Source organism: Propithecus coquereli, unplaced genomic scaffold, assembly GCF_000956105.1.
Source record: "Propithecus coquereli isolate 6110/MARCELLA unplaced genomic scaffold, Pcoq_1.0 Scaffold480, whole genome shotgun sequence".
Classification (NCBI taxonomy): Eukaryota; Metazoa; Chordata; class Mammalia; order Primates; family Indriidae; genus Propithecus; species Propithecus coquereli.
Genome location: NW_012150619.1, coordinates 1,640,742 through 1,652,871, shown reverse-complemented (window position 1 = coordinate 1,652,871; position 12,130 = coordinate 1,640,742). Strand labels below are relative to the sequence as shown.

Sequence of the window (12,130 nt, the reverse complement as noted above, 5' to 3'; positions counted from 1 at the left end):
AATTCTTACAGTCTCAAGTGTTAGGACAAGGGAAAAAAAAAAAAAAAAAAAAGAGAGACCAACACAAAAACCGGGAGCACCGACACATGCTGCAGCTGAGTGAAGCTCAGAACACGACGCCCAAGGAGAGACGCCAGACACGGAGGGTCACGCACCATGCCTGCCAGTGGGTACGGAGCTTCCTTCCGTGGCAACGAGAATATTTCGGAACTGGACACAGGTGGGGGTTGCACAACACTGTGAATGCCACTGAATTGTTCACGTTAAAATGGCTAACTGTATGTGAATGTCATCTCAAGAAAAATAAAAAAGGAGAGAGATGAAGCCACATTGCTTAAATGTATCAAAATGCCAATAAAAACACACGTGAACCAGCACGTGTACGGGTGGTTTTGACTCCGAGATGCGGTCATGAGGGGAGAGGGCCGAGGACAGCCCCAGGCTGCGCAGAGCAGAGGGTCTCGATCCTGAGCCCACCGGGCTGCCAGGCAAGCAGCTCGCTTCCCTCCAAGACAGTGCGATCAGGTGGAAGCACCATTGTCAGGCCTGAATCCCCAGCGGTCCCCCCGCCAGGCTGGGCTGGGGGCGCCCGGGACACCCAGGTCCCCACGGACCTCATCCACGCCCCCAAGACTTAAGGCTCCAGACCCTGTGGAAAAACCAGGACACGGCGACTGCACAGGTGCCCCCACCAACACGGTCCCTTCCTCTCACCCGGGGCTTTTAAGACAAAGGAATGTTCACCTGTGTGGCTTTTAATATGTAGTTAAATAACCAAAGAGATTTTATCCAAGTACCAGGCACAAAATGTATATTTAAGTATCAACCCCTTTGGCCATTGACGATGTCGAGACACGGGTTCAGTGTTCGGAAAAATGGGGGGAATGAATGAGGTAGCTGAGCCTGGCAGGAGGGCCCTGGATGGCCTCAGGGACTCAGGACAGGACAAAAGGAGCCAGCTCAGCGCTCAAGCTCTGGGGGCAAAACCTTCCTGAAACCACGGGCAGAGGCACCTGAGTGGTTTTTGTTTTCTTAGCATTTTTTTTATTGTGGTAAAATACACATAACATAGAACTTACCACTTTAGCCATTTTTTTATTCTTTAGAGAGACAGTTTCTCACTCTGTCACCCAGGCTGGAGCAGAGTGGTGTCATCATAGCTCATTGCAGCCTCAAAGTCCCAGGCGCAAGCGATCCTCCTGCCTCAGCCTCCTGAGTAGGTGGGACTACAAGTGCGCACCACCACATCCAGATAAATGTTTGTTTGGGTTTTTTTTATAGAGATGGGGTCTCACTATGTTGCCCAGGCTGGTTTTGAACTCCTGAGCTCAAGCAATCCTCCCACCTCGGCCTCCCAAAGTGCTGGGATCACAGGCGTGAGCCACCGCTCCCGGCCCCACTTTAACCATTTTTAAGTGTATGGTTTGGGGGCATTAAGTAAATTCATGCTGCGCAACAACCATCACCACCATTTATCTCCAGAACGTTTTCATCTTCCCAAACTGAAACTCTGTACCCACGAAACACCAACGCCCCATTCCTCTCTCTCAGCCCCTGACAACCACCATTCTACTGTCTGTCTCTATGGCCTTGGCTGCGCTGGGTGCACCTCGTGAAAGCGGAATCACACAGTGTTTGTCCTGTTGTGACTGGCTCATTTCTCGGAGCGTAATGTCTCTGAGGTTCATTCGTGACGTAGTGTATCCCAGAATCCTCTTCCTTTCTAGGGCTGAATACTGCTCCGTTGCAGGGCTGGGCCACCCTTTGTTCATCTGTTCATCTGTCCACTACATCCGGGTTCTTGCCACCTTTTGGCCACTGTGAATGACACTGCTATGAACATGGGTGTACGAGCAGCTCTTCAAGACCCTGCTTTCAGTTCTTTGTGAGTACTTGCCTAAAAGGGACTGCGGGATCACGTGACTGTTCTGCCACACTGTCTTCCATAGCAGGCGCACCACTCTACACTCCTGCCAACGGTCCGCCGCTGCTGATACAATTTGTCATTTCTCCACATCCTCACCTGCACTTGTTTTCTGATTTTTTGATCACAGCCATCCTAAGGGACGTGAAGTGACATCTCATTATGGCTTTAATTTGTATTTTCCCAATGACACTCGGCATCTCTGTGTGCGCTTATTGGCCATCTGTAACATTTGGAGAAATATCTATTCAAGTCCTTTGGCTATTTTTTAATCTGTTCATTTCATTGTTGTTGAGTTGCAGAAGTTCTTTATATATTCTGGATATTAATCGCTTATGCAGAGATATCTAAATTCAGAGATGTAAGAGATTAACGGGCCCACAGGGGCCAGGTGTGCCCAGCACCAGGCAGTCAGCACAGGCCAGCGAGGGGAGTGTGACCCAGGCCTCACCTCTGGTGACATCTCATGCTCGCTCAGTGTCCTGTGTCCTGTATCGTCACACACTCCAGGACAGCTGCGGGGACCACAGCCGTGTGCAGCAGTCGCCAACAGTGGAACTGCACGGCAGCCGAACAACTTCATTCTGGCTATGAAAACAGTTCTTCAACAATCAACTCACCGATAAACGGTTACTGCCCCGTGAGAGAGCTCTTATCTCCAAATGCTAACACAGCATGTGATTTTATTTGAATTAGCTGCTGTTAGTTTACCTTAACCAAGTGTCATTTAGATTAGATATGAAAAAAATCCTAAAAATATTACCATCAAAAAGACACAGAACTGGGAGAGAAAACAGACTATTAAAAAGAAAGAAAAATCTTGACTGACGGATGATGGGAGAGAAAGGGAAGGCGGGTGGGAAGAAGAAAGGCAGAGGCAGGGAGGCAGGCGGGCTCCCCGGCCAGGGGACTGGGCTGTGCTCCGGTGAGCTCCTCACCTGCTGTCGGCCTCTCCTGTCCCCAGACACGCCTGCCTGGCACCCGGGGAGCTCGCCGCCCTGCACCCCACTGCTTTCTACAGCTCCAGCACAGGAGACCCTGCAGCGACCCCTTCTCCAGCATCGGCCTCTGCCCCTCCCCCCCCCCCAGGTGGAATAAGGCACGATGCGCACGCGATTCTCAGTCCTCCTGTTCTGGGCGATGTGGTCACTTTCGCCCAGCCTGAGCTTTCATCCTGGGGAGTCCCCAAGCCTGTGTCCCAGGGCTTAGCCACTGGCAGATGCAGAGAGTCAAAAAGTCAGTACAGTGGTCAGCATCCCAGATTCCCAGGGACCGGGCCTGGCCCTTCCCACTGCTACAACCTCCCTAGCCTCAGTTTCTTCACCTGTGAAATGGGGATTCTGTGGGACTTTGGTGACAGCATGTGGTGACGTGAGCAGGTGCAGGCACCCGAGGGCAGCACCGCAGCAGTGCCTGTGTGACTCCCTCCACAGGCCAGCCCCCAAACAAGGTCCCCGGCTCCGAGGGACCCGCTGTGTCACCCGCACACTCCCTGCAACCCCTGGAAGGGGTTGAGACGGCGTGTTGGGGTGGCTGGAAGGAAAGGTGTTATCCTGCACGGTAACCCTTACTGAGTCCCTCCTGCTGTGCGTGTTTGTTTTACTAAAAAAGGCCCCGGCCTTCATCCAGGACATCAAGGGAACAGGCACCAGCGCAGTTACAGTGACGAAGCCAGCGGGGCTTTTCCCGGCTTTGGAATGTTCACACCCAAAAAGGGGAACCGACTACCAAGTACCCACAAGTTCGTACCTGAAGCGAAAGCGCGCAATTCACCCATCAGAGATTTCCTGGAAAATGCCCCTCCCTCTCACCCAGGGCCAAGTCCCCAGCAACGCACGGGGGACAGAAAGTGGCCCTCGGGGCGTCCTTGTTCCGAGTGGTTCCCCCTGGACCCCAAGTGAAGGCAGCAGCCCCTCGGCCTGGCAGGTGGCCGCCTGCCCTTGCCCCTCTGTGGGTGCCCCTTGGCTTGTTTAAGAAACATCTGCTGAGCGCCTACTGTGTGCCCAAACCCAGGTCCACGGGCGAGAGCGGAGGGAGGCCCGTGACCTCCACAAAGGAGTGGCCACGAGCACCCTCCCGGCCCCGGGCCCCAGCCCTCCAGCATTTCCTTGGGGTCCCTGTTCCCCTCCTGAAACAAGGGGACAGCCAGGGGTGCTGAACTAAAGAGGGGGTCCTTTGCAATGTCCCCTCCCCACATTCAGGAATTTCATTCTAGGCCATTTATATGAACCTGTGTGTTCAGGTTACAGGACAAGAAAAAATAAAACTTAGAAAACTATTTCCCCCGAGGCTGTGAACTGAAGAAATCATGCCAAACTTAGGACTATTTTCCACACGCTGTGCCCCACACGATAAAATCTACTTCTGTTTGGATCCGAGTGCTGGCGGCGGCCACACCTGGCACGGCGGCTGCCAGGCCCAGCCCACCTCCCCATCCTCCCTTCACAGGCTCTGCTCTGAGGGTTCAAACCGGGCGGAAGCCAAGGCCCAAACCAGGTGGGCTCTTCAGCAGTGACCCCGGGGCCTAGACAGAGCTCTGCTGTCCGCAACACTGCCACTTTCCAGGTGAGACAGCACCTCTTCTCGACTGGCTCCCACCCAGGGGCTCCAGGTACTTCCCAGAGCCCCACCTGCCTGCCACTCTACCTGGCCTCATGGTCTTCTCCCCAAAGCTGCCCCCCTGCAAGGACCCCAGCTCAGAACACACCCTCACCTCCCCCACCCCGCCCCCCGCCGAGGTTGAGGGAACAGGGCCCAGGACCTGCCCGTCCAGGGTTGAAATCCCACGGCTGCCACTGCTACAAGCTGGTGTCCTGGGCTCCCTGTCCTTGGTTTGCTGGTCTCTGAGATGGACGTGGCAATACTGCCCTCCACGACGTGAGGTGACAGCAGAAGAATGTAATGTGCTGGGCCAGGCAGCGCCTGGGAGAGTCCTGGAGCCCAGAGCAGGTCGCCTGCAGTCAGCCCATCGGGACCACTGAGTGTGACCATCTAACCTTCCAGCTCCCCTCCCCCTCCACTCTCCCGCCAAGAGTGACCTGCCCCGCACTAGCCCAAACCCTCCACAGTCAGCCCCCTCCAGACCGGGAACACCGCCGCGCCCTGCCCCCCCACCAGGCATACACTTGCCACGCACCCGCTGGTACCGGAGGGTCCCCAGCCCACCCTGGCGTGCACGCTGTCCTCACCTCCCTCCCCTTGAGCTCAGCTCCCTTGTCTACCCGTCCCCGACCACAGCGAGTCAGGGCCACGCTGGCTCTCCGCACTGGCCCCGCACACAGTAGGTGCTGGATAAATGAATAAACACTCCTTTGTTTCTGAGCCAGTGTTTCTCAAGGTAAGAACAAGCCACTACTCCAGAGCTATCAGAGCCGTCAAATGGTTAGCACCTAACTCTTCCCAGAGAACCCAGCTCAACGGGGGGCGCGATTTAAGATGGTCTGCTCTTCCTACACCGGGAGTTTCAGAAAACGTTCTGATGCCCTTCTGTGCGTCCAGACGACGGCTGGTACGATGGCCAGCTCCTCGTTTCCTTGTTTGTCATCTTCCGCGTAAAAGTCACTACGATATCCTGTATTTAACCAGGCAAACACTTCTCAAAGGTTTATCGAGCCTAGACGACTTTATACCATCCACTCCCCTCCAAAGTAAACGGCGAAAGGTTACTCAACCTGCTACTTCACTGAGTTTCAGGATTTTCTGACATGCCTGAATGACTCACCCACCAATCATTCTCACCCACGAAGCTACTTTCCCACATCTGCAGCCATGCGCCACACAGCAGGAGCGGCAGGGACGTCGCCTTTCCACCGAGAGCCACGTTCTGCAACGCGTGGCTTAAGGCCTACACCCGCAGGCACACACGTGTTCAAGGTGGATTAAAGATGTGGCTGTTACTAAAAGACCAATGTCTAGAAAGAACACAGAGTATTCAGTGCTTGAGTTGCCATTGGGTGATCAGCCACATTGCTTTGAAAAATGCAAACACAGCTTTTATTACACGTTTATAGTAAAAGGTCCCTATCATAGAATTTAAAATCTCATTCAAAAACTGTCCCAGAGAAAGTGAGTACCTCCTATGGCTGGATGTCATTCGGAAATGGCAGCTACTTGAATTTCACTATATTCAGACTTCAAAAACTTTCAGACAGGGGCTTGCCCGTGGTAGGCTACGTAAAGCCGCCAATGCTATCTGCTCACAGTCGGAAGGATTGTGCTAACCCCCAGCCCGGCGAAAAGGAACTGCCCTCCTCCCGCACATGCCTGCCCGCGCCCCGCCCCCAGGTGCACCGTCCCCTTCTCTGCTGAAGCTCTGGGCCCTGCTGGAATGGCTCCCACAAAAGCTCATCACCGCCTGTCCCACACAGTACCCCCAGGGCCGCAGTGACGCATCAAAGGCTCTAGGGTAGGGCTGTAAATCCTGGGAGGCTGGTAAGACCTCGCTGAACCGCATATGCATTTGAAACAACAGCTTCCCTGCACTCTGCCTTAATAAAACCTAAGGATCTGCCTCCGGTTAATTGAAAGCTGATCTTTTTGTTCGGTTTGGTTTTGCTGTTTGGAACAACAGATCTTATCGTCGATAGTCACTTGCTTCTTTGGCACATTAAGTAGTAGCCCAGTGGGTCTGAAAGTGACGCGGCATCCCAATGTGCCCACCTGAAAGCAGGGCGCCCATCCGGTGCTGGAATCATTCCGTTTAGCAACTAACTCCTCAAAAACGTTCTCTCCGGTAAGAGAGGAGAGTGTGACAGCTGGGCTTGTTTCTTCCTAATCATGCTTTGACATCTGGCGGCCCTGCTCGCTGGCTGTGTAGCCCTGAGAAAGTTACTTGATACCTCTGAGCCTCGGTTTCTGCATCTGTAAAATGGGCAGCAGAGGAACACCACTCATCTCCCAGTTACCAGCGGAACAGATGACAGTGTAAGCACGAGGGTCTAGAAAACTGCCCTACGGAGCCCAGTCAAAGGTAATCGTCACCATCTGGGGGGAGTCACAGGTAAGTCCCCCGTACCTGATGTACAGGAGGTCGTGTCAGCAAAGGAGCCAGAGCCAAGGACTGGATCGCTGGGACAAATACTACACAGCACAGAGCCCCCACCGCACCTTCAACACGGTCCAGGCCGTGCACCCACCAGGCGCGACAGCCCTCAGTAACCAAGCCCCCCTCGGAATGGCCTCCGTGCTAACCGCAGCGGCCTGGCCGACCTGCGGGGCCCAGACTGCTGACGCGCAGGCCAGCAAAACAGCCTGCCCAGCATGGGCCTGTTCCCTCCAGAGCACCACGCCCCCGGAAAATCTAAACCCATACCTCGCCACGTCGTTTCCAGACAGGCCAAAGTTTCCATTCTGCTTCACCTAGCAGATACAGTGGTGCAGGAAAAAAATTACTAAGAACATCCGTAACCCTGGTTAACAATCTGTCCCTTAGGGCCTATTCCATACACTACACGTTTTTACAACCTCGCAAAACCTAAAATATTCACCAACAAAATAGACTATGCTGCCAAAATCCATCTGAAGTATTAAGTATTGCATCATTTCAAAACTGAATCTATAAGTTTCAGGTTTTACAAGCAAACAATTGGAACTGAGGCCTGTTTGCTACCCAGCTCTTCGTACATGCAGAATCACAGCCGACTACAGAAACAAAACCAATCAGAAAAGTAACTGTGTGATTCTTCCAGAACTCCCACGGCCATATCGCATCCTAATAACTCACTGTTTAAACAACTCTGGAACACGACTCCAACAACGCACAGATCTGAGCCCTTCTTGGTGGCAGTCTGATCTCATCAATAAGGTCACCTGCACGCACCAGCTGGCCACGTCTAAGGATGGGTGGGCAGGCAGGGCCTCTCAAAGAGCCACTGGGGGTCCCTTTGTTGTCCCCCCACCTCCTGCCAAATCCTTCTCTCTCCTCCGTGTCTCCCAATTCCCAGAGCCTCTATCTGTCCCTCTCCCGGCCACCGCAGGCCGGCGCTGGCATGCAGGGGACAGTGGCGTGGAGGACAGGCTCTTTGCTGCCAAGCACGTGGCAGCTGAGCTGAGCCTGACCCGCCCTCTGTCCACCTGAGGCCCCAGAGCTGGCATGCAGGGTCCCACACGGGCTCCACCACTAACCTGGGCAGGCCTCTTAAATAACACCCCAATTATAAGCCTGTGTCCAGGAGCATAAGCCAAGATCAAACAAGACTGTGCTTTTCAAAGAGCTTGCACAAAGACGGCACGCATAAGCCCTACTGTTATTATCTGGAGGAGACAGAAAAGCGAGACCAGGGGAACGCCAGCCGTATTACAGGGTGACTCAGGGACCTGTCCGGCAATTTCCAACGGTCCCGCCCGGAAACTAATTGGCACATGGAACCGGCAGTGACCTTTGATCTTTCCAGAGAACCCTGTGGCTGGCTGGCTGAAGAGCATCCCCAGGCAAACCCTGCAACCTAGATAACCCCAGGCCAGGTTTTAATAGTACGACTCAGGAGCCACTAGCCTGCTGAGGAAGCACCGAGCCCCAGTCTTGAACTTGAAGCAGCCAGGCCTGCTCCCAGCAAAAATGCTGAGGGAAGCGGTGCGGAGCCTCTCCCCTTCGCCCGGCCTAGGTGGGGCTCCCGCCCCCAGCATCCAACCGGAGGCAACAAATCCCCGGAGAGCTGCCTGGGCCCTGCCTGGATGCGCCCCGGCACGTCAGGCGGGCCCTTGGCGGGTCCCTGCGGCTCTCCAGGCGGCCCATCAGGGAGCCGCTCCTCCCAACCCGTGGCCACTCACCAGACACAGACACCTCCATGAGCGCCTCCAGCGGCCGGTTGTTGTCCAGGTCCTTGCTGAGCTGCAGCTCGCCCGTGGAGGGGTCTAGCAGCAGCAGGCGCAGCTCGTTGCCCTGCAGGAAGGTGTAGTTGAGGCTGTCGGACAGGTCAGGGTCGTGGGCGGGGATGCGGCCAATCACGCCGGTGGGGAAGCTGTTGGACTTATTGGTGACGTAGTTGTTGAAGAGGATCTGGAAGTCAGGCAGCACCGGCGGGTTGTCGTTCTGGTCCAGGAGGCGGATGTGCACCGTGGCCCGGCTCACCAGCGGGGCGGACGTGGCCTGTACCACCAGCACGTATTCCCTCTGGACCTCGAAGTCCAGCTCGACCAGGGCACGCAGGTCACCACTCAGCAAGTCCAGCTGGAAGACCTCCGGCACGTTGCCTTCCACGATCTGATACATGATCTGGGCGTTGGGGCCTTCATCGGGGTCGTCGGCACGAATCCTCGCCACCACCGACCCCACCGGGCTGTTCTCCTCTACAAACAGCTCCAGCTCATCCCTCTCAAACACAGGGGGGTTGTCGTTAATGTCCAAGACAGTCACCTGGATTTCCACCGAGGCGCTTAGGGGAGCGGGGCTGCCCCTGTCCACAGCCAGGGCCCGTAGGTTGTACACAGCCATGTGCTCCCGGTCCAGCCGGCGCTGGGTGCGGATCACACCGGAAGTGGGCTCAATGTAGAAGTCCCCATCACCATCATCCCCGCCCTGGAAGGTGTACAGCAAACGGCCATTGGGACCTGAGTCCCGGTCCGTGGCAGAGACCTGGAGGACGCTGGTGGACGGTGGGGCATCCTCAAAAACAGAGCCCTGGTAGAAATCCCGCAGGAACCGCGGTGCGTTGTCGTTGGCATCGAGGATGAGGATCTCCAGGGAGGTCGTGTCCGACTTCTGAGGGATGCCATTGTCCCGAGCCGTGATGGCCAGTGTGTAGGCGGCCTGGTCCTCGTAGTCCAGCTCCGTTGTGGTGTAGATGGTGCCGGTATCCGGGTCAATGTGGAACTGCGGCACGGGGTCCTCTAGCACGTAGGTGATGCGGGAATTCTCACCCGTGTCCTCATCCGTGGCACTGATGGTGGCAATGGAGGTGCCCACGGGCCGGTCCTCGCTGACGCTCACCGTGTAGTGGGAGCTCTGGAAGACTGGCCGGTGGGTGTTGGCGTCGGTGACGTTGATGAAGACCTGCACAGTGTGCGAACGCGTGCCGTCGGATGCGGTCACCGCCAGCACGTACTGCCGCTCCTGCTTGTAGTCCAGCGGCAGCGCAAGGGTGATGAGGCCACCGCCGCTCTGGCTGCTGAGCGCAAAGCGGTTCCGTGTGTTGCCACCCGTGAGCTGGTAGGTGATCACACTGTTGGCATCGCGGTCTTGAGCCCGCAGGGTCAGCACGCTGCTTCCCACAGCCGCATCCTCGTTCAGACGAAGCTCATACGTGGGCTGCGTGAACAGCGGGTCGTTGTCATTCACGTCCAGCACAGTGATGGACACGCTGGCCGAGGAGCTCATGGGCGGCGACCCGTGGTCCACCGCCTCCACCCCGAAGCTGTAGTGCTCCACCGCCTCGCGGTCCAGCTCAGCACACACGGTGATCCAGCCCGAGCTGTTGTGGATCTGGAAGGGGAAGTCCGGGGTGGAGGCAGAGTCCTCAGACCCAGGGCCCACGGAGGCCACGTCCACCAGGCGATAACGCAGACGGGCATTCTCACCGGCGTCTGCGTCCACCGCCTGGATATGCAGCACCGAGTGGCCCAGAGGCACGTTCTCCAGCACGGCGGCCTGGAAGGGGCTGCTCACAAAGATGGGTGCGTTGTCGTTCACATCCAGCACCTGCACAGAGACCAGCCCCGAGGAATTGATGAGAGGAGGCCGGCCCCCATCCTGGGCTTTGATGCGCAGCGTGTACTCCCGGATGGCCTCGAAGTCCAGCGGGTTGATCACGTCCAGGCTCCCGCTCAGGGAATGCAGGTAGAACTGCCCCTTCAGGTTCCCGCTGACGATGCTGTAGTGTATGGCCGCATTCTGGCCTTGGTCCCTGTCCGTGGCCTGCACGCGAAGCACGGCCGTGTTGACTGCCACGTCCTCAGGCACCTGGACCACATAGCGCTTCTCGCTGAACTGCGGGTAGTTGTCGTTCTCGTCCTCCACCACGATGTGCACGGTGGCCGTGGCACTGAGCGGGCCGGGGTTGCGGCCTTGGTCGTTGGCTTCCACCAGCAGCTGGTACTCGGCGGCCACCTCGCGGTCCACCGCGGCCCGCGTGCGCACCACGCCCGAGCGCGCGTCGATCTCGAAGACGCCGCCTGCGCCCTGCAGCAGGCGATAGCGCATATTGGCGTTAGAGGGCGCGTCGCCGTCGGTGGCGCGGATGGTCAGCACCTCGTAGCCCACCTCTAGGTTCTCACGCACGCGCTCGCGGTACTCGGACTGCTCAAAAACCGGACTGTGGTCGTTGGTGTCGCTCACCGTGACGGTGAGGTAGGTGGCGGCTGAGCGCCGCGGCGAGCCGTGGTCCACGGCGCTAACCTTCAGGACGTGCGTGTCCTTGGTCTCGCGGTCCAGGGCGCGGGCGGTGCTCACGGCGCCCGTGGCGGAGTCGATGAGGAAGTAGCCGTTGGAGCGTTCGTCGAACAGCGCCTCCATCTGGTAGCTCAGGCGCCCCGCCTCGCCCTCGTCGGGGTCGTGCGCGCTCAGTTCGATGACCTCGGTGCCCGCCGGCTCGTTCTCGGGCACCGACACCTGGTAGCTGGGCAGCGGGAACTGCGGGCTCGTGTTGCCGCCCGCGCCCCGCCGGGCCCGGCGCGCCACCCCCGCCCCAGCTAGAGGCAGGCTCGGCGGCGGCGGTGGCGACAGCGGTGCGGAGGGCGTCCCTGCGAGGGCCGCCTCCAGCACCAGCTCCACCCGGATGGCGCCGGCAGCGCGCCGCAGGGAGCACAGCAGGCGCAGGCGGATCGAGCTGCCAGGCGGCAGGCAGATGGGGCGGCCAGGGCAACGGGGTCCGGGACGCGCCGGGCAGCTGCAGGCGGGGAAGGTGGTGAGGGCCGCGAGCGCCGAGTGCAGCGTGGCCCCGCCGCCGCCGGGGGCAGGGAAGCAGAGCGTCCCGCCCAGCCCCGGCACCGTGAGCACAGCCCGTGCACGCAGCTCCGCGCCGGGGGCCCGTCGGGGCCCGGGCCGGGGCCGGGCTCCGCAGCCGGGACCCTGCGCGCGGGCCCGCAGGCGGAGGCTTAGGGCCGTCGGAGAGCCACGGGCTACCAGGCGGACGTGCAGCGGCAGCGGGCGCCCCCCAAGGCGCGCGCAGCCCCGGGGCCCCGCGCCCAGCCCGCGCCGCCGTCCTGCCAGCCGCCCTTCTCGGCTCACGTCCAGCAGCTCCCGCAGCGCCCGGGGCGTGCGCGCGGTGTCCA

At 58.2% G+C, this 12,130-nt stretch overlaps 1 protein-coding gene across 1 annotated transcript in view; it reads right to left on the bottom strand.

Moving 5' to 3' along the window:
* CELSR1 (cadherin, EGF LAG seven-pass G-type receptor 1) overlaps nucleotides 1–12,128 on the bottom strand; it is a gene marked incomplete at its 5' end in the record, with an annotated part of 157,796 nt that extends 145,668 nt beyond the window's left edge. Inside the window, one exon of the mRNA XM_012655575.1 lies at nucleotides 8,693–12,128. Coding sequence (XP_012511029.1) covers nucleotides 8,693–12,128 — 3,436 coding nt within the window. The remainder of the gene's footprint in view (nucleotides 1–8,692) is intronic.
* Nucleotides 12,129–12,130: the final 2 nt, after the last annotated feature.